This window comes from Eschrichtius robustus, chromosome X (genome assembly GCF_028021215.1).
Source record: "Eschrichtius robustus isolate mEscRob2 chromosome X, mEscRob2.pri, whole genome shotgun sequence".
NCBI classification, from domain to species: domain Eukaryota; kingdom Metazoa; phylum Chordata; class Mammalia; order Artiodactyla; family Eschrichtiidae; genus Eschrichtius; species Eschrichtius robustus.
The window spans coordinates 65,750,144-65,773,789 of NC_090845.1; the positions used below are offsets into that span (position 1 = coordinate 65,750,144).

General features: G+C 37.4%; 1 protein-coding gene across 2 annotated transcripts in view; it reads right to left on the reverse strand.

The window, feature by feature from the left end:
- Window positions 1-341: 341 nt before the first annotated feature.
- RLIM (ring finger protein, LIM domain interacting) overlaps window positions 342-23,646 on the reverse strand; it is a 32,109-nt gene continuing 8,804 nt past the window's right edge. For both annotated transcript variants that reach the window (XM_068533373.1, XM_068533374.1), the window contains 3 exons: window positions 9,848-10,040; window positions 8,845-8,928; window positions 342-7,531 (listed from right to left, as the gene is read on the reverse strand). In XM_068533373.1, coding sequence (XP_068389474.1) covers window positions 5,913-7,531; window positions 8,845-8,928; window positions 9,848-10,016 — 1,872 coding nt within the window. In that variant the 5' untranslated portion in view covers window positions 10,017-10,040 and the 3' untranslated portion in view covers window positions 342-5,912. The remainder of the gene's footprint in view (window positions 7,532-8,844; window positions 8,929-9,847; window positions 10,041-23,646) is intronic.

The window sequence follows — 23,646 nt, forward strand, 5'->3', positions numbered from 1 at the left end:
GGCTCTGTAGGCACTAGAGGAAATGAAATGGTAATAAAATTCACCATCAGCTAAATGAATACCAGTACCAAGGGGAAGTCACATCCAGGTATCAGAATGTGATGACCTACTTAGACACAAAGACTCTTAGTGGTTTAGGCAACATGTTTAAGAGACTGGAAGTAGGGATGGAAGACAAAAGCTGCGTGAGCACACATGCACACCTAGACAAGTTTTTGTATTTACAGAGATCAAGCAAGGGAGTGGGCAGGGCAATGGGGAGAATACAAGAAACAGCAAAGATGCACCTACTTAAAATGTCGTTTACATAAATCTTTCCCGGATTCTTATATAGGAATAGAGTTTAATCTTTTATTTTACCACTGAAAGATTAAGCCATTAAATTACATGATACGGAAGTTATATTCCATAAACCAGTACCTGCCCACACTGAGGGGAATCAAAATCAAGGTTGCACTGTAATTCTACTTGATTCTAAAAACCACATCTGACATTGGTGTGAGCAACAGAACCTTTATCAGATTCCCCTTTTAAAAGAAAAACCCAAGGAGAGATGATCAAGCACAAATGATCACTTCATGCATTTTATTGATAGTCTATATTTTAAATCTGCAGTATGACATCTTACATAGGGAAAAAGCTTCTTCCTAAAAGATAACTATTAATAATCAAACCAGCTTTAGTATGACTGACCCTTCAAGGTCTTGTTTTGCATTAAACAAGTTAACTTTTAGCAGATGTAAAGCACTGTACAAAAAAAAAAAAAAAAAAAAGGAAACTGGGTACATTCTCAAAATTTAACACAGGGCTTCCCAACCAGGAGTCTGCTGGATAGATTTTGGAGAAGGGTGTTGTGTTCAGGTTTAAATTGAAAGAAAATGAGAAACCAGATAAAGCAAACCAACCAAATTCACTTCACTTTGTGCTCCTTTCTGCTTTTTTGAAAGTCTCTCCCAGAGGTCAGGAAGCCCTGGTATAACAATCACTTTAGTCTTTACAGAACATACATTTATGTGCTTCATGTTCAAAGACATAAAGGCAGCCTTTGTTACTGTTCCCCCTCCAAATCCCCTCAGGTTCTTATAGGCTTCAGAAAGCTTTCCAAAATCGCTGCCCAGTTCTTTATCTGAATCTAAGTAAACATCTATACCAAAGCAGCTCTTCCTGGGAGAAGATAAAACAGGCACAGATACATAACCAGGCCAATTGCGTACCTACTCAACTTGATACCTGATCACATGGCCCTACATCTTTAAAAGCAGCACCAGGGACAAATGGAGCCATCAAGAGGTAAAATCCAAACATTGGACAGTTAAAACACAAATCACTCAGTTAAAAGAACGTTAGCAAAGGGGCACTCAAAAGAGTTAAGGCTGGACAGCTGGTTCAGCCATACCTTGGTATTAGGATAAATCTGCAAGATGAGGAACTGATAGAGGAACCCTGAAATAACTAGGCACAGTGGTATGATGGGGTTCACTTTCACTGCATGTCTTTAAAATATCACTCAATCTAAGTAACTATAAAGCAGCTTGGGGGTCTTTAGTAAACAAATCCTAATCAAAAATAAGTATCTCTGAGTGTTGAAGGGTGTGCCTATTTTCTCCAAATTTGAATTAAAATACCTATGTAGACATGAAAATAATTGTAAAACTGATACAAACTTGTTATTCCTTGAGAGTCCAACAGCTCAGTAACAGCTCAATTCTATACTGTATTTTAGATACAAAATGGAGTTACTTAAATCAAGTGAGATTGCTTACTTGTTGGGAATATTAGTATTTTAGAAATGTTCCAGTTAAGAACTCATTTCAGAATGCTAAAAATTGTAAAGGGCAGGTACGTAACTCACAGCTATTTCTTAGTTGCTTATTAAAAATCTGATTTAAAAATAACTGAAATACTAGTTACTTGGACCTTGCACTTTAATTTTCCAAATGAAGCATGTTATAAGTTGACTTACATTTTCAAATGTTTTTTCAAAAGCGCACAATTTACTCGTTAACTCAATGAATTACAACACTGTTACTGAATATTACACACACTGAAGAATTATACTAAGGGGGAAAAAACGCCTGACACTTTAACATGTGCCTTATCAGTCTCTTGCATTACTAAGGTACAGAATACTTTAGAAAGTAGCAATCAGCATAGTCTTATAAGACAATAAAAGTGCCCTGCAAACGTGGCTTCTATGTATTTAATATTGGTAATACATTTGACAGGGAAGCCAGTACGGTAAAACTTAAAAACTCAAATAAGGCAGATTACAAGTATTTTTCGTTCACAAAACAACAAAGAAATGGGGTGGAGTAAAGGGAGGAATAAAAATATCCTCCATCTTTAAAAGTATCAACAACAACCACAAGGTGCCACTGTATTCTAGCAAGCTGTAAAAATGGCCATTCACCTCCTTATCACATGGGTATTTTGCGAACTGCCAAAAGTTATGGCTGATGCTTGACCCATTTTATGTCGTGGACATCTGGGAAGCAGGTGATTAAATACAAAGTATATTAAGTGATAACCCTTCATAAATATAATTTGAGACACGGACACTAGGAGAGAATACTTGGCACGGAATGAACATGTTTTCCCAGGGAAAAAAAATTACTTGAGGTAACACTTATAGATAATAGTTTCCTAATCTTAAAGTTTGGATGAACTCCAACAATCATGTTTTTAGAGATTTTATACATATATATATATACACACACATACATATATATATAAAATCCTGGTGCTAAACGTTTTTTGTCATTGTTAACTGTACAACTGATTACCTATACTCCAACACTAATGTGAACACTTTTCTCAATCCCCACCTCCATCAACACCACTGAGGTATAACTAATGTGTTCTTTTTAGAGCAAATATTCCAAATTAAGAATATGGCTCATCTTCTAGTGTTGCTACAGATAAAGTCTGCAAACTTTAAAGCTAACTTGTTCAATTTTGTTTTTAGTACTAATCTCAATCATGTCAACTGCTTGGAGTTAAACGTAACACCTCAAATGTTTCAGACTAGTAAGTGAATTTTAAAAAATAATCTGAAATATTCAAGGAAATTCCATTTTTAGTACTTTTCCCTATGCCTTGAACAATGTAATCCCAACATTGATTTTCTTGTTCCTATTACTGCATGAAGTTCAAACTAGGTCCTCAAGACAGAACCTTCCTGTAATAAAGAAAAAGTGCAAAGATACAAAATGAAATGTAAAGTCTTTTGCAAGAAAATGCTTCCTCAAGAGAACAGAGGTGTTTGGATGCTGGTGGGAAAAAAGATTTTTGTTCTCCAATGTACATCTGACACCTACAAATGACCTTGTCTTCAATGTCCATACTAGTAAGTACATATTGGTCATGGACCTTGCAAAAAAAAAAAATCAAGTAGCAAATTCCACTAAAATATTTGCATCCATTCTACACAATCCAATGGAAATTAATGAGTGCTACTGAAAAAGGTTTCCACATGCACATGTCCAATATGTGCATCCTACTGAAGGCTAAAAACTTAAAATTCTATTTCCAGTGTTTATGAATAGTTTCAATATCTACATTCATAACCAGCATTCTGCATGAGTTACCTCTTTAATACTTCACAAATGAGTAAAATACATCTTGGGAGGTTAGGAAGGTACCTGGTTAATAACTTTCTTTTATGCTTAGAATGCGATGCAGTTGTTTTTAAACTATTTAAAATGAACACCCCTATATAAGAATGGGACATTTTATACCAAGAGGAAACTGGGTTTGTTTTTAGCCAATCAGGAATACCCTGCAGATCTGAAAACCAAAGAATACACCCTTAGGAAAGGAGACATGGCTCACAAATATAAAGGAATCCTGACTTTTACATGGACAATTTTTTTAAAAAGATAAAATGTATTACCATAAGCGCCATAAACAGTGGAATCTGCTTACATTAAAAAAAAATAAGTGAAGCTTTGTTTGGACATTATTTCCTTGCAAGAGCAGTACATATCCTTAGTAAACAACTACCATATTTACAATTTCCTTGATACTTAGGTAGGATTGAAAGCCAGAGGAAAATATGAAAGAATGAGCTTTGAAATAATCTTTACAGCTGAGTTGATAACAGTTAAGGTGGCCAGATAATTTCTAAAGCAGACTTGTTTATTTTGTAGAGTATCTGACTAGGCCTGGGTAATTAGCTCACTTTGTTAAAGGCCAAGGATGTGTTCAATCCCTCTTTGGGCCCATTAGCTTTTCCCAGAAAAACAAAGACAGTCCTCCACAGTCAGACTAATCCTAACCCCAACGAGCCTCAAGAGAAAGTTGGCAAGAGTACTGGGGTTCTTCACAAAGCTTACTAAGGAAACAACATAAAGTGCATATCCCATAGATTTGTGAGTCAGCATTCTCAACTTCAAATATGGGCAGCACATTTAAAACTTCAATTTCAAATAACCCAACACGACTCACTTTCCACAAAGAATAAAAATCCCTTAATTCTTCACCTTGTCTTTAAATGTGAGATGTTAGGTCTGTGTTAGAGATAGTAACAAAACATTAAACAAGTGGGCACCGGTACCTTGAATGACAAATCTCGAAAACAATGCAAATTTGAGACTTTCCTATTAGTACATACATCTGCACCAACTTCAATTCCTATGCTAAAAGTGGTTTATAGTCTCTCTCCTCCATCTTTTGCTTTTTGGGTTTTTTTTTGAGGAGCAGTCTTGTAAAAAACATCAGTGTAACTTGTGCTAAGGGCTAGTGGTTTGTTTTCCTTAAACCAAAGCTCTGCCAAATTTGCGTCATCTGCTCAAGTAGAATACTGTGTCCAGGATCTCACCATATGAAACCAGTTCACTCACATCTGTATGACTACTGTCTTCATGAAAAGTTTAAGTTCTTCCAAGCAGTTTTCTTTACTCCTCCTGTCTTTCATTTCCTGCCTAAATCCAAGTTAAAATAAACAATTTCCACTGATCTTCAATGCAGTTCAATTCTGCACTCTGTCCTTTCCTTTGCATGTCACAGTAGCTGTTCACGTACATTAAATATCATAGATATGTTCTGCTCTTACATCTACACACTTACAAAAGCAGCTTTGTACTTTGTTTGGTGTGTTTTTTACTATGTTGGCTCACAAAAAGCAGTTTTTTCATTTCTAAGCATGGTACTTTACAATTTTTAACGCATTAATACAACAGTGCATTGGAAAAGTACTGAGCCTCTACAAAATAGCTTTACATTTTTAAACAAATGAATGTGATTTTTTTTCACTTACACAAGCATAGGCTTTTTTTTTTTTAATATTTCCACAAGATAAATATCTCAATTAAACTATAAGCTCACTCTACAGTGTGCCACAGTGATGGGCTTAGGAGACAGTTATACACTTAGAAGATCCTAACCTTAGTGTTATTTACACTGACATGTCCAATATCACCTTGTCTGAAAGGTGAACAAATGATATTCAGAATGTAGGTGAATTTGTGCCAACTAATAACTGGGAACAGTATAGCTTTAAGCAATCACTTAGGAAACATGTACTGTAACTTAGTCTAAACTGGGAATTTCCTTCGCCCCTCTTTCCTATGGCATAGGAAACTTTAAAGATCAACATGAAACAGATAAAAGCCATTGCTAAGGCAGATCTTTTAAGATAACAAAGGAGAAACTGACAACTATATATGATAAATCATCAGTAATAACAATTACTGATACTGAAATCAGATTTTTATGTCCTAAAACGTTGCTTTTTAAATATTTCCTTTTATTCTGGAACAGAAATTAGAGAAAGGACAATTCATTCAGAAAGCAATGACTCAATTCAGGTTGCTACTTTACATTTAAGCACCACTCAAAAAGTGGACATAAAGCAAGTGATTCCTGTTTGCCCATCACTATACCAGCTACATAGCTGAGAGTTCAGACCTTAATCACACAACGCTTTCTCTGTTGCCTGAAGCTAAGACTGCTCTGCGACATATAGGACAAGTAGAATTCTCAGATAACCAGCGATCGATGCAGTGGACATGGTACTCATGGGAACAAGGTAGTTTACGAAGTTTGTTGCCTTCTGTGTATTCTGTAATGCAAACACTACAGGTTTTTAATGCATCGTTTTCACCAAAACTTCTCATTGCCAAGTTGTCAATCTGTTCTTTGGTGAGTCCTCTAGGTTGGTCATCATCATCCTCATTTAAGAGGAAAAACTGAGCCAGACTAAGGAAGGGCAAAGAGCCACTTTCATCAAATGTTACTGGGGCCCTGTGTCGACCCTCTCGCCTGGCACCTGATGAGCCTGATGATGAGCTTCCTTCATTACTGCCTTCAAATACCTCTGAGCTAGTCTCTGAACTTTCACCACTGGAACTGGAACTAGGACTGGAACTGGAACTAGAACTGGAACTTGAACTGGAACTTGAACTGGAACTCGAACCAGAACTGCTACTACCACCAGAACCCCCTCTTCCATTCCGTGACTCTGACCTTTCCATATTTCGACTCGAGACTGAGCCACTAGGCTCTGAATCACTATCACTGTACATAAAGTAGCTTAACTCACCAAAACCTGTCATTATCTGCCTTAACATGGTCTGAATTGCAACAGATGTAGTCTCACTTAAACCAGTATTTAAGATTCTACGAATTGGAATTCTGATGGTACTGACATAGGTTCTCACACCTGCTCGCTCAGAACGTGAAAACGTACGCCTAAAACCTCCTCGTTCACTTTCGTAAGTGACGGTGTTGTTTGGCGTCTGAGACCTTGACCGAGTTCTGCTAGCTATGCTATCTCTCTGCCGATATTCTCCAGGACGAACTCTTCTTACTTGAAGATCAAGGACTATGGTTGGAGGTCTCTGGCCTGATCCTGTAGATTCACCATTGCCAGTTGTATCTGAAGACCCTGCTCCTTGTGAGGCATTTCTGGTTCCAGAAGCTGCAAAGAGACCTCTACTTAGCAAGTCAGGTCCACTTATTTGCTGTCTCAATGTCACGTGGTGCCGGGTTCTAGAACTTCCCTCAGTCTCATTTACCAAAGGATGCTCAAAAGTCTGAGATGAGATACTATGATGAGATCTTCGTGGAATTTCACTCATTGGATGCAGAGGTGATCTACTTCTTTCAGCTCTTGCTCGGGTTCTCCGATGGTCTGGGCTCCTACTTCTTGCCCTTCTCTGACCTCTGGTAGGTGGGGCTTCTCCTGTTAATGATTCAGTTGAATTTCGTTCTGATCTGGGTGGCCTTGCAGATGTTGATTCAGATCGTGGATTTTCCACTTGCCTTTGGCTGTTGTTGTCCATACTTTCTCCACTAGAACGTCTTGCAGATAGCTCATTTTCATTCTCTGGATTTTGGCTCCCATTATTACGGTTAACATTGATCTCTAAACTGAATCTGAAATCACCGCTGTTTGGATTAGTCCGGCTCACTGCTCTCCAAGATTGGTTTCCTCTTTGCCCACTTCTTGTCGTATTTCCAGTTTGTCTGACGGAGTTAAGCCAGTCTATTATAGAGTCACCATTAGACACATCATCTGAAGAGTCTCCACCTGTTTTTAAAAAAGGGAGGGAAGAGAGGAAGAAAAAGGAACTATTAAAATTAGGAAATCATGCAAGAGTACTCAGAAACTTCATATTAGAAAAAAAGAACAAAGATTCTGAACAGATTTCACATTTACAGATTTTTGTAAACCGTACTGCATTGATTTGCAGTAAAAGCAGGAAAGTTTCAATTCCATTTTAAAAGAGCAAGCTAATCGTAGAGAAATTTAGGGAATTTTTTTTTAAAAAAAGGGAACTGGGAAGAACTCTATTTTTAGCACTTCATCATATACAGAGCCTAACATACCACTGTGGACTGTCAGATGACAACATTTTTTCAGTCCACTGTCAACACTAATGTAATCAACCAAGGTAAACACCAGTTAAGGTACAGGGCTAATATTTTAGTTCAAATTACATTTTTTTGTCAAATTTTCATTAGTCTACATTTCTTTAGGCTCTTGACTTAAGTGCCTTTGATAATATGGGACATTTAAAAATACAAGACTGCTTTAGTCACTGCAAAAATATAAACAAGATTTACAGGTTTAAAAGTATTTGAATACTTCTTCACGTTACCAAGATTTTAAATTAACATGAAATTGGAGATCAGACCAAGTAAATAGTCTGAAGCTAGCACAGTACATATAATGGCACATTCGAGAACCTAACTGTTATCATGGCTTCTTATGTTAGTCAAATTCCCTATTTCACATTGAGGGAGAAACACCAGACCCGAGGTAAGAGCAAGATTTCTCAACAGTGGGACTATTTATATTTTGAGCCAGATAAGTCTTTGTTGTGGGGGCTGTGCTGTGCATTTTAGGATGTTTAGCAGCATCCCTGACCTCCACCCACTAGATACCAATAGCAAACCCCCAGTCATGACAACCAAAAATGTCTCCAGGCATTGCCAATGTCCCCTAGGGGGCAAAATTATACCCCACTGAGAACCATCAGATTAGAGAATGCAACATGTCTTTCTGCTGGTGAGGAACTCATGTTTATAAGGAAGGAATGATACAGTAGGTAGGGGGAAACTTCAATGGAGGTGGAAAATCAAGAAAAAAAAATCACATTTAAAATAGGCCATTCCTCACTATGTTCCAATTAACACAAAAAACCCAAAGGTGAAGCAGAAAAAAAAAAGTTAACATTCTCACCAAATATCAAGAAAATGCCAGTTGCTTTTATGAGCAGTTACTTAGCACCAAATTAATTTGTGCCATTGCTAGATTATCTTTGGCTGACATTTATCATTAGGAAGCTCCTTATCCATTCCATCCTCCACCCCTCCCCCCCACCCCCAAGCAAAATTTACCTCTATTTTCATCTGAGTTTTGTGGTGGTGGGCCCTCTTTAATTTGTTGTAGTCTTCTCAGCAACTCTTCCTCAGTACTTTCACCTAAAATAGTTTAAAATGTTTGCCAAATTATGAATAAAAAACAATGACTTATCCATCTGAGATGACAACCAGAGAGTGAGTAGGAAACCTGGGTAAAATTCAACTATTTGAGAGCATGATATTACAACTTACATTTATTCACATTTCTTTCCAGTTTACAAAATGCTTTTGCATACAGTATCTCATCGTTTAAAACTGCAACTCTGGGAGGCAGATATTATCTGCATTTTAAAACAATGAAACTCAGACTGAGTGAGAGACTGACGTGTTAATTAATATATGGCAGGGCGAGAATGCCAACTTTGGCATTCTGACTCAAATCTGGTACTGTTGCCTCAAAATGCACTCCCTCTTATAAGAGCCATGCTAACTAACACCTTACCTTTTAAAATTTAAGGAATCACTCAAAGGTTAACAGAATTAAAGAGAAACAAGGAGGAAGGGAGATAATGAATTTTAACTAGAATCAAATGGAACCTAATCAAGCAAAGGAGAATAGCCAAGCACAAAGTTCTGAATAATTGACTATTTTACCCAAGGCTAGCTCTGGTTGATTATGACAGAGTAAGTCTGTCCTAAGAACTGAAGTTCCCATTAGCTCCTCAAGACTACTAATGTCTAGTAAGTTATATAAAGAGAAATAGCAAAAAGATTGTTCAGGTCCACTCTCTTGAATTTATTAGCTCATTATAAATTCATAATATAATTCCTAACTAAAAAACCTGACATAGGATAATTCCAAATATGAGTGAACAAAATCATGTAATAAGTACAGCAGTTAATGTCACTCTACATCCCTTGTATTAAAATCATACTTCATAATGGCTAAAGAAACATTTTTTTAAAATACAGGTTTCCTTTTTTTTTTTTTAAGACCAGCAATTTACATATATAAATCCTTAAACTACACATTGCATACCTGGGGTGCCTAGCAAATTGTTATCCCTCATAAGCCTATAATCTTCTTCACTGAGGTTATTTACAAATTGATAGAAAGCTTCTTCCCGATCCAATCGGTCCATCTGACTTCGGCGCTGTGCTGCAGACTGATCACCGCTTCCTTTATCGTTAGAATCTGAGCTTTCCATCTTGATGAACAAGTGGAAAATTATCTAAAAGGAGAAAGGAGATCAATCTTGAAAACAGAAGTCAGTATGTATTCTATAGAACAGTTTTAGTTATGCGAAAATCCAGAATGCAGGTCCAGACGTGGATTTTAAGACCTCATATGAATGAAATTTCATAACAGAAAAACTCCTGAAAAGCACTGTTATACTACGAAAAGACTAGGTCAGGGGTTGGCAAACTATGGCCCATGGGCCAAATTTAGCCCTGGTGCCTATTTTTTTCTCCTTGAGATCTAAGAATGATTTTTACACCTTTAAATGTTTTTTTAAGAGAATATTCTGTGATGTGTGAAAATTATATGAAATCCAAATTTCAGTGTTCAAGTTTTATTGGAATACAGCCATACACATTCACTTACATGTTTTCTATGGCTGCTTCATGCTATAATGGCAGAGCTGAGTAGTTGTGACCAAGACTGTATGTGGCACTCGCACTACTTTGCACTGGCGATCTGTGCACTATAAGTTGCAGCGATGCAATTATAACTTGACAGCATTTCAAGTGCCATGCTTATCACCACACTGTGACATTTTTTAAATTACCAATGCACACTCATCATATTAAATGAAGAGAAAATGGACTTCAAATGCCTAAAGGTGCAGTGGAATATGGATTATTTTGTTATTAGATGGCAAAGGTAATATTTATAATGCAACAGCGCTAAAACTGTGCTAAAATAAAATATACATTAATATTATCAGACTAAGCACTCATCACAATATTCCCAATTCACAGGAAAGCTACAGTCTGAAAAATTAAAAAATTTAAAACAAAGTATCTCATCACAAAATATTTCCTCACAAAAATAAAAAATGAGGCTTCAACCAAAGTAAGTTTCCAAGTGGCTCATTTGTTGGCTAAGCAAGCAAAGCCATTTGTCGATGATGTGTTAGTTAAACTGTGTTTGACTGCAGAAGCTAAAGCAACGTGTCCACAGAAAATAAACTTGTTTAAGATTATTAGCCTTTTGATGAGAACAGTTGCTCAGAAAGTTGAGGATACTGGGATATGTCAATAATCAAGTGAAAAACAAGGGAGCAAATGATTTCCAGTGGTTTTCCTTGGTTCTTGATGAGCTGACAAATATAACTGATACTATTCAGCTGTTTATTCAAGGAGTCAAGCATTGATTATTTGAGGAGTTTGAAGTAACTACAGAAGTGGCCTCTATGAAGAGTTTGCATGGAACAACTACAGGTGATAATATTTTCAAAGAAGCTGAGAAACACTAATTCAGCACAACATGAAGTGGAATCTGCTAAGATGTGTTACAACTGAAACAGTGGTTAAAAAAAAAGTGTAGACCTACTTGGACAAATTTACAATGCCTATGAAAATGTAAGGTGTTTAAAGTCTATGGTTATTCATTATATAGCAGTTATAGGTAGTTTGTAAAAAATATTTGTATCTATCATTATTGAACCAGTAATGTCAACGGTGAACTTCACTACAGTGGACTTAAACATAGTGAGTTCCATGAATTTTTGTCAGAAATAGAAGCTGAATATCCTGACTTGCTCTACCAGGTGCTCATTTTGATGGCTTAGCACTGGTAAAGTTTTACTGTGATTTGTTGTACCCAGGTCCAAGATTAGATTTGTTTCTGAATGAAAGGAACTACTCTCAGTTACTATTACCAAACAAGGAATGGCTTGGGAAATTAGCTTTTTCTGAAGACTTCATAATGTTTCTGAATGAACTCAACCTAAAATTACAGTGCTTAGATAATATGTAAATCTTATACTACAGTAAAGTCATTTCAACAATAACTAACACTGGAATCACAATGTCAAGCTGCTTTATGCACTTCTTGTGCTATCAAAGAAATGAGAGCTCCATTCCTATAGAAACTGTAGCAGATATATTTTCTAAGCACAAACTACAATTCCAGAAGTGTTTTTTGGACCTCAATGCAAGTACAAAGGAAATTTCCTTGTTTCAAAATCCACTTAACTGTGTAACTGAGGAGCTTCCACCTAGCCTTCAACTGAAAGTGATGACTCCGCAGTCTAATGATATGCTTGCCAAAAAGTAAATATCTAGAGAAGAATCTAATGAAAAATTCGACAAACACCTTCTAAGGGGTGAATATACTTCATTAAAATTCTATGCTTGTGTACTGATTAGAGAGCAAGACCTACCTATATGTGTGAATAGACATTTTCAAAGATGAAATATGTAAAATCTCACTTCAAGTCAGAAAACACTAAATGAACATCTGCAAATGATTTTGAAAAGGAGTACGTTTAGAACCAATTAAGCAAAATGTTACCCCTCCGCCAGCAAAAGAATACCATTCTTCTCATTAGTAGACCTATATTACAAAACACTGTACTCAATTATTATTACATTGTGAGTTTTATCAAGAAAAACTTTGTGGAAATTTGGTTTCTCTGTTTTTAAATAAATAACTATGTAATATGCTCAATTGTGATTAGCAAAGTGAAAAAAATTTACTATCTGGACTTCTACAGAAAGTTTGCCAACCCCCGCTCTGGGATAGTACATGAAACTAGCCAACACTTTTTTTTTTTTTTAAACATCTTTATTGGAGTATAATTGTTATACAATGGTGTGTTAGTTTCTGCTGTATAACAAAGTGAATCAGCTATATGTATACATATATCCCCATATCCCCTCCCTCTTGCGTCTCCCTCCCACCCCTCTAGGTGGTCACAAAGCACCGAGCTGATCTCCCTGTGCTATGTGGCTGCTTCCCACTTAAAAGAAAAAAACAATATATTTGATGAGCTCAGTAGTAGACTGGACATGGCTGAGGAAATAATCAGTGAGTATGAGGAAATGTCAATAGAAATTTCTAAAACTGAAAACAAAATTAAAAAGAAAGAACATATATCCAAAAACTAAACTAAGAGAAGAATCCAAACAAAAAATTTCATTCTCTAATTCTTTTCCTTCCAACCTCAGATTGACCTTATTGAAGTTCACATTGACAAAATAAAAGTTAATTCCATAAACATATGAAAATCCGATCTGTAGAAAAGAGGTAATCTATATTGGTACTAGGATTTAATCCCACACACAACACATGAAGTATCTGGATGTTTACAAGTCAATACTAGAGAAAAATAAAAACAAACCATCTTTCAGATATAAAAACAAAGAAGCCTCTCTACCTGTCTGATGAGTCTAAACAAATTTTAGGCTGTACATGGGCACACCTAGCTCTCCCCATTGTCTCTCTTAGATCATTATTTTTAGAACTACTCTATCATTGTTTAAACAAATAAGATAAATATGTCAAAGAAGGAGAGGGAGATGCAATATTTTTGGAGTTTCCTAACCTCATAACTAAGATTCCTTACTTTTGGTAAGAATAAACTATATAAATTTCTGAAAGATACTGTTTTCATAATAACTTGAAACTTTAAGAAGACTAGAAGTCAAGAGCTTAAATAAAACACTCATAAAAGTTATATGGGCCAGGCAATCAAAGAAACAAACAAAAGGAAGCCAAAATGTCCCACATGTACCTAAGTAACAACTTAGTATTGGTAATAGCACACAGCTAATTTTTAAAAATACAGAAAAGCACAAAGGAAAAAGTTCAGCCATAATTTCTCAAACCAAAGAAAACCACATTTGGCTAATATTAAGCAGTTAATATTCTGAACACTAACAACATGACAAAGTCCACTTGTGAAGGATCAATAAATAGTCCTGAAAATAATTTATAAAAAGTACAACTCAGGAGCAGAAGCAAAAAGAACTACAGTCCTGCAGCCTGTGGAACAAAAAACACATTCACAGAAAGATAGACAGGATGAAAAGGCAGAGGGCTATGAACCAGATGAAGGAACAAGATAAAACCCCAGAAAAACAATTAAAAGAAGTGGACATAGATAACCTTCCAGAAAAAGAATTCAGAATAATGACAGTGAAGATGATCCAGGACCTCAGAAAAAGAATGGAGGCAAAGAACGAGAAGATGCAAGAAATGCTTTAAAAAGACCCAGAAGAATTAAAGAACAAACACCTAGAAGAATTAAAGAACAAACAAACAGAGATGAACAATACAATAACTGAAATGAAGAATACACTAGAAGGAATCAATAGCAGAATAACTGAGGCAAAAGAATGGATAAGTGACCTGGAAGACAGAAGGGTGGAATTCACTGGTGCGGAACAGAATAAAGAAAAAAGAATGAAAAGAAATGAAGACAGCCTAACAGACCTCTGGGACAACATTAAACACAAGAACATTCGCATTATAGGGGTCCCAGAAGGAGAAGAGAGAGAGAAAGGACCTGAGAAAATATTTAAAGAGATTACAGTTGAAAACTTCCCTAACATGGGACAGGAAATAGCCACCCAAGTCCAGGAACCGCAAAGAGTCCCAGGCAGGATAAACACAAGGAGAAACATGCCGAGACACATAGTAATCAAACTGACAAAAATTAAAGACAAAGAAAAATTATTAAAAGCAACAAAGGAAAAATGACAAAAAACATACAAGGGAACTTCCACAAGGTTAACAGCTGCTTTCTCAGCAGAAACTCTACAAGCCACAAGGGAGTGGCATGATATATTTAATGTGATGAAAGGGAAGAACCTACAACCAAGATTACTCTACCCAGCAAGGATCTCATTCAGATTCGATGGAGAAATCAAAAGCTTTACAGACAAACAAAAGCAAAGAGAATTCAGCACCACCAAACCAGCTCTATGACAAATGCTAAAGGAACTTCTCTAAGTGGGAAACACATGAGAAGAAAAGGACCTACAAAAACAAACCCATAACAATTAAGAAAATGGAGCCAGATCCCAGGAGCACAGTGATTAAGGATGCCTGAGTCAATGAAGCTGTTTTCAGCACACACACACAAAAGACACTAAAGAGCATAGCATCTCTGGGCAGGAAGGGTCATTAGAGGTCTAGTCCAACCTCCTAAACAGAGAAAGAAGCTATAAGCTTAGCCTGGGAGGTCAAGGAAAGACTCAAGTCAGTGAAAAAAGAGGAGGGAGGGAAGGGAGGGATAACATATCGATAATTACCTTAAATGTGAATGGATTAAATGCTCCAACCAAAAGACTCAGGCTCACTGAATGGATACAAAAACAAGACCCATATATATGCTGTCTACAAGAGACCCACTTCAGACCTGGGACATATACAGACTGAAAGTGAGGGGAGGGAAAAAGATATCCCATGCAACTGGAAATCAAAAGAAAGCTGGAGTAGCAATACTCATATCAGATAAAATAGACTTTAAAATAAAGAATGTTACAAGAGACAAGGAAGGACACTACATAACGATCAAGGGATCAATCCAAGAAGAAGATATAACAATTATAAATATATATGCACCCAACAAAGGAGCACCTCAATACATAAGGCAACTGCTAACAGCCATAAAAGAGGAAATTGACAGTAACACGATAATAGTGGGGGACTTTAACACCTCACTTACACCAATGGACAGATCATCCAAAATGAAAATAAATAAGGAAACACAAGGTCTAAATGACACAACAGACGAGATAGATTAAATTAACATTTATAGGACATTCCATCCAAAAACAGGAGATTACAACACTTTCTTCTCAAGTGCACATGGAACATTCCCCAGGATAGACCACATCTAGGGTCACAAATCAAGCCTCAGTAAATTTAAGAAAACTGAAATCATATCAAGCATCTTTTCTGACCACAACGCTGTAAGATTAGAAATCAATTACAGGGAAAAAAACGTAAAAAACACAAATACATGGAGGCTAAACAATACGTTACTAAATAACCAAGAGCTCACTAGAGAAATCAAAGAGGAAATCAAAAAATACCTAGAGACAAATGACAATGAAAACACGATGATCCAAAACCTATGGGATGCAGCAAAAGCAATTCTAAGCGGGAAGTTTATAGCAATACAAGCCTACCTCAAGAAACAAGAAAAATCTCAAATAAACAATCTAACCTTACACCTAAAGGAACTAGAGGAAGAAGAACAAACAAAACCCAAAATTAGCAGAAGGAAAGAAATCATAAAGATCAGTTCAGAAATAAATGAAAAAGAAATGAAGGAAACAACAGCAAAGGTCAACAGAACTAAAAGCTGGTTCTTTGAGAAGATAAACAAAATTGATAAACCATTAGCCAGACTCATCAAGAAAAAGAGGGAGAGGACTCAAATCAATAAAATTAGAAATGAAAAAGGAGAAGTTACAACAGACACCGCAGAAATACAAAGCAACCTAAGAGACTACTACAAGCAACTCTATGCCAATAAAATGGACAACCTGGAAGAAATGAACAAGTTCTTAGAAAGATATAACCTTCCAAGACTGAACCAGGAAGAAATAGAAAATATGAACAGACCAATCACAAGTAATGAAATTGAAACTGTGATTAAAAACCTTCCAACAAACAAAAGTCCAGGACCAGCTGGCTTCACAGGTGAATTCTATCAAACATTTAGAGAAGAGCTAACATCCATCCTTCTCAAACTCTTGCAAAAAATTGCAGAGGAAGCAACACTCCCAAACTCATTCTATGGGGCCACCATCACCCTGATACCAAAACCAGACACAGATACTACAAAAAAGGAAAATTACAGACCAATATCACTGATGAATATAGATGCAAAAATCCTCAACAAAATACTAGCAAACAGAATCCAACAACACATTAAAAGGATCATACACCACGATCAAGTGGGATTTATCCCAGGGATGCAAGGATTCTTCAATATACGCAAATCAATCAATGTGATACACCATATTAACAAACTGAAGAATAAAAACCATATGATCATCTCAATAGATGCAGAAAAAGCTTTTGACAAAATTCAACACCCATTTATGATAAAAACTCTCCAGAAAGTGGGCATAGAGGGAACCTACCTCAACAAAATAAAGGCCATATATGACAAACCCACAGCAAACATCATTCTCAATGATGAAAAACTGAAAGCATTTCCTCTAAGGTCAGGAACAAGACAAGGATGTCCACTCTCACCGCTATTATTCAACATAGTTTTGGAAGTCTGAGCAACGGCAATCAGAGAAGAAAAAGAAATAAAAGGAATACAAATTGGAAAAGAAGAAAACTGTCACTGTTTGCAGATGACGTGATACGATACATAGAGAATCCTCAAGATGCCACCAGAAAACTACTAGAGCTAATCAATGAATTTGGTAAAGTGGCAGGATACAAAATTAATGCACAGAAATCTCTTGCATTCCTGTACACTGATAATGAAAAATCTGAAAGAGAAATTAAGGAAACACCCCCATTTACCACTGCCAAGAAAAAGAACAAAATACCTAGGAATAAACCTACCTAAGGAGACAAAAGACCTGAATGCAGAAAACTATAAGACACTGATGAAAGAAATTAAAGATGATACAAACAGATGGAGAGATATACCATGTTCTTGGATTGAAAGAAACAACATTGTGAAAATGAATATACTACCCAAAGCAATCTACAGATTCAATGCAATCCCTATCAAACTACCCATGGCATCTTTCACAGAACTAGAACAAAAAATCTTAATATTTGTATGCAGACACAAGAGACCCTGAATAACCAAAGCAGTCTTGAGGGAAAAAAACGGAGCTGGGGGAATCAGACTCCCTGACTTCACACTATACTACAAAGCTTCAGTAATCAAGACAATATGGTACTGGCACAAAAACAGAAATATGGATCAATGGAAAAGGATAGAAAGACCAGAGAAAAACCCACGCACCTATGATCAACTAATCTATGACAAAGGAGGCAAGGATATACAATGGAGAAAAGACAGCCTCTTCAATAAGTGGTGCTGGGAAAACTGGACAGCTACATGTAAAAGAATGATATTAGAACACTCCTTAACACCATACACAAAAATAAACTCAAAATGGATTAGAGACCTAAGTGTAAGACCGGACACTATAAAACTCTTAGAGGAAAACAGGAAGAACACTCTGACATAAATCACAGCAAGATCTTTATTGACCCACCTCCTAGAGTAATGGAAATAAAAACAAAAACAACCAAATGGGACCTAATGAAACTTAAAACCTTTTGCACAGCAAACTACAAACAAGATGAAAAGACAACCCTCAGAATAGGGGAAAATATTTGCCAACGAATCAACGGACAAAGGGTTAATCTCCAAAATACATAAACAGCTCATGCAGCTCAATATTAAAGAAACAAACAACCCAATCAAAAAAAGGGGAGAGGGGCTTCCCTGGTGGCACAGTGGTTGAGAGTCTGCCTGCCAATGCAGGGGACATGGGCTCGAGCCCTGGTCTGGGAAGATCCCACATGCCACGGAGCAACTGGCTCCGTGAGCCACAACTACTACTGAGCCTGCACGTCTGGAGCCCGTGCTCCACAACGAGAGGCCACGACAGTGAGAGGCCCGCGCACCGCGATGAAGAATGGCCCCTGCTCGCTGCAACGGGAGAAAGCCCTCGCACAGAAACGAAGACCCAAAACACAGCCAAAAAAAAAAGATTATAAAAAAAGGGGAGAAGACCTAAATAGACATTTCTCCAAGGAAGATATACAGATGGCCAAGAAGCACATGAAAAGGTGCTCAACATCACTAGTTATTAGAGAAATGCAAGCCAAAACTACAATGAGGTATCACCTCACACCAGTTAGAATGGGCATCATCAGAAAATCTACAAACAACAAATGTTGGAGAGGGTGTGGAGAAAAGGGAACCCTCTTGCACTGTTGGTGGGAATGTAAATTGATACAGCCACTATGGAGAACAGTATGGAGGTTCCTTAAAAAGCTAAAAATAGTATTACCATATGACCCAACAATCCCACTATTGGGCATATACCCAGCAAAAACCATAATTCTAAAAGATACATGCACCCCAATGTTCACTGCAGCACTATTTACAATAGCCAGGTCATGGAAGCAACCTAAATGCCCATCGACAGACGAATGGATAAAGAAAATGTGGTACATATATACAATGCAACATTACTCAGCCCTAAAAAGGAACGAAATTGGGTCATTTGTAGAGACGTGAATGGATCTAGAGACTGTCACACAGAGCGAAATCAGAAAGAGAAAAACAAATATCGTATATTAATGCATATATGTGGAACCTAGAAAAATGGTACAGGATGAACCGGTTTGCAGGGCAGAAATAGAGACACAGATGCAGAGAACAAACGTATGGACACCAAGGGGGGAAAGTGGCGTGGGGTGGTGGTGGTGTGATGAACTGGGAGATTGGGATTGATATGTATACAGTAATATGTATAAAATGGATAACAAATAAGAACCTGCTGTATAAAAAGATAAAATTCAAAAAAAAATACAACTCAGTAGGGCTGAAAGGCTTTAAAAATGTAAAGCTTTCAAAGAAGGCAAAAACATCTGATAAGTTCTGACATTTGAAGGACATGAACCAAAGATAACAGAAAACTCACATACCAAGGACTGTTACAAGAATGGCACAAAGTCTTAAGAATAGTGCCAGGGAGGTTAAAGCCCACCAGGAACAGAAACTTTCAAAAGTATGGGAAAGATTTTTTAAAATGGCTTTGAAAAACAAAATCTGAAAGAAGAATGGAGTCTTGTACTAAGCATGTGAGGGGGTTGGTATATTAACAGAAGATGGTAGGTAGAGGCACTCAACTTCTATTTTATTCAACACGGAGAATCATCTTCCAACTGGAAGTAGTGGAAAAAACCAAATTTCTCAGAGAGAATCAAGAGCCAAAACTGCAATATTTCCAATGATAATCTCTGAGAAATCACAGAGAACAGGAGAGATGCTAGATGATGTAATCTTCAAAGAAAGTGACGTCTATAAGCTATAGCACAGCAAAATCTGACGAGAAACCTAGGGGGAAATTCTGCAATAGACTATCAGATATATTGCAAACACGTAGAAGAAATATGTTCACCAGAAGTGGAATTCACTGCCAAATTAACCTCATTTGCTTTACATAGTTTTCTTTCACATACAACTTGCTTTACAAGATTCTCACATTAAAATCACCTGGGGAGCTTTCTCTGGGGCGAACCAGACAGTGATATTTTAAAAATTCCACAGGTAATTCCATTGTGCAGTCAGGGTTGAGAAACTCTTTGATAGGGGCATCAGGATAATACTGCTGGCTAGTCTAGCTTGGTTTCTGTACAGAGTCTGAAAAGGTTTTGCATCCTCTCGTTATGGAGAAATGTGGACTAGATCAGTGCTTCTCAAACTTCAGCATACAAACAAATCATATGGAAATCTTGTAAAAATACAGATTCTGATTCAGTAGGTTGGGGGTGAGGCCTGAGAGCGTGCATTTTAAATAAGCCTCCAAGTGATGCTGATGCTGCTGATCAGTCTGAGTAGCAAGGAGCTTGATGACAATAATTTAACAGATTCACAGTTGTTAAATACCACTCTCAAAGATTATGGAGCAATGTTAACCTGCAAACAGCCCTGTCTTTAGCATTTCTAAAAGAACCATGGCGAAATGCTAAACAAATCTACAGACAACTCAAAGCTGGGAGTTAGTAATGAAGATGTATATAATAAAAAATATTCTGAATTCTCTGGGCTGTGAAGATGAGCTGAAATCAACAAAATGATGATAAATGTGCTACCTTAAACACTTTAAGGGTTAGCAAGCTGAAGTAATCCATAGTAAGAGTACAGAATAGGGGGGGCTTCCCTGGTGGCGCAGTGGTTAAGAATCCGCCTGCCAATGCAGGGGACACAGGTTCGATCCCTGGTCCGGGAAGATCCCACATGCCGCGGAGCAATTAAGCCCGTGTGCCACAACTACCGAGCCCGCGTGATGCAACTACTGAAGCCCGTGCACCTACAGCCCGTGCTCCACAACAAGAGAAGCCACCACAATGAGAAGCCCGCGCACCGCAACGAAGAGTAGCCCCCTGCCCCGTTCGCCACAACTAGAGAAAGACTGCATGCAGCAACGAAGACCCAACACAGCCAAAAATAAATAAATTAAAAAAAAAAAAAAAAAGAGTACAGAATAGGGGAAAAAAACCTGTCTTGGTGAGTTCACATGAAGACCTGAAGTTTTTAGTCAACAAAAGCTCAATAAAAAGACCGTTTGACCTGGCTGCTAAGAAACCTAAGAGTCACATGTTGTTTTCCCAGGCCATAGTGTTCAGATAAAAGTAGGTAACAGTGCCAATGCAACTTGCTCTTCAGACTATATGTGGAGTATTTGAAACATTTAAAATACCTCCAAAAGGACATTGACAAACACAAGAAAGTATCTAGAGTGACCAAGATGGTGAGAAGCCAGGGAATACCATAAAAGAAATGGTTGAGGGACTTCCCTGGTGGTCCAGTGGTAAAGAATCCACCTTCCAATGCAGGGAAAGTGGGTTCAATCCCTGGCCAGGGAACTAAGATCCCACATGCCGCAGGGCAACTAAGCCCACATGCCACGACTACTGAGCTCGCGTGCCTCAGCAAGAGAGCCCATGTGCTGCAAACTACAAAGCCCACGTGCTCTGGAACCCGCATACCACAACGAAGAGCCCGCACCGCAAGGAAGATCCTGCACGCTGTGACGAAGACCTGACGCAGCCAAAGAAAATAAATTAAAAAAAAAAAAAAAAGAAAAGAGGGCTTCCCTGGTGGCGCAGTGGTTGAGAATCTGCCTGCTAATGCAGGGGACACGGGTTCGAGACCTGGTCTGGGAAGATCCCACATGCCGTGGAGCAACTAAGCCCGTGCGCCACAACTACTGAGCCTGTGCGTCTGGAGCCTGTGCTCCGCGACAAGAGAGGCCGCGATAGTGAGAGGCCCACGCACCGTGATGAAGAGCGGCCCCCGCTTGCCGCAACTGGAGAAAGCCCTCGCACAGAAACAAAGACCCAACACAGCCATAAATAAATAAATAAAAATAAATTTAAAAAATTTAAAAAAACCCGCAGTTCAAGTACTTTCTTAAAAAAAAAAAAAGAAAAGAAATGGTTGAATTACTTGGAGATGTCTAGCCTGAAGACAAGACTAAAAATGGACATGATTACCATCTTCAAATATTTGGAGTTATAACATGAAAGAAAGCAGAACCATAGGGTCAAACTAGGGCCAAGAATTGAAGAAATATGGAAGCAGATAATTCTGTCTTTTAATAGTCTAACAAATAAGATTGTCTAAAAGTGGAGATGTAACCAGTCTCTTGAAGCAAGCTATTACCAATCTCTGGAAATATTCAAGCAGAGGCTAGATATTAGGTGGGAGTTTGTCCTTATTAGGTGGGAGTTTGAACAGACTGATTTCAAAAGACCCTTTGGACTAAAATGTCATTAAGGATGGATAGTCCCTTGGTTTTCTATTCTGGGCCTAGGGTCATACTAAGCCACATATTCCCAGTGGCACAATTTTGTTATAACATTTTCTTGGTAAGACCAATCCACTTATATTGCCCCATCCCCTCCCTCCAACACACTTTGTGCTTTACTACCTTCACACTTCCACTAATGCTGTTCCTTCAGCCCCCGCTTAGTCTTTCCCCATTTCCCTCACGCCTCAAGGTTTAATGAAATCTTACCACCTAAGAAGCTATTACTATCTCAGCTATCAATTTTTTCATCCATCTCTGCACACAGCATTTGTCTGTACCACTAGTGTCACTTCCTGCCTTACATGGTCTTTTATATTTTTGAAATATTAATTTTATTAGTATCTTATTTACCCAACATAACCAAAATATCATCATTTCAACATGTTATCAATATAAAAATTAGTGAGATGTTTTATATTCTTTTTTTAAATTCTAAGTCTCAGAAATCTGGTGTGTAATTTACACTTACAGCACATCTCAAGTTGGATGCTAAATCTTCATTAAAGTGAAATGTAGTCCTAATGAAACAACAAAGTTGTGTTTAATGGAAAAATTTTACACTGCTTCAGTTTTTTATTTAGCTTAATTAAAATTAAAGCAACTTAAAAGTTCAGTTCCAGTTAATTAGTGACATTTCAAGTGTCCAGTAGCCACATGTGCTTAGAGGTTACCATATTGGGCAGTGCAGCTTTAAAGAATCTGTTTGTAAGACAGAGAAACCCCACATATGGAAAGAGCTTTAAAGTGTTCTCAATGTATAGTTTATGCTCTATAAACCCACTATTTATGCATCTCCTTTACATTTTTCAAAAATAATAATGAATACTCTACAAAAACACATGGGATAGATGATTCTTTCCTACACTCACCAATCTTCAAGTTCACTCTTGACATTCTAGAATTTCTAACATTTCCTACATGGAAACTAGAGACAAAAAAATCATACCTCCATTCAAAACCCTCCCAACACTGTGATTTTAGAGACTGTTAAATCCTAAATAGCTCCCACCTGATGAGTTTAGAGGTTGCTTTATTCTATTCAAGAGGGATTTTTACTTTGGTTTTACTTTTTAATTCAAAATTCTAACAACGAGACACTCACAAAGCAACACGTGAACAAATCCAAATTACTATTACTTCCATAATAACACGCTGCTCTCCTTTCCCCCTGCCTACACCAGAGAAAATAAAGGAAAATATTTTTCCCACATGGCATCCCTGCAACGCACTCATTTATTTCAAAACTGCAACCAAACTGGCAAGGCTTCATTAAACAGAACACAATGT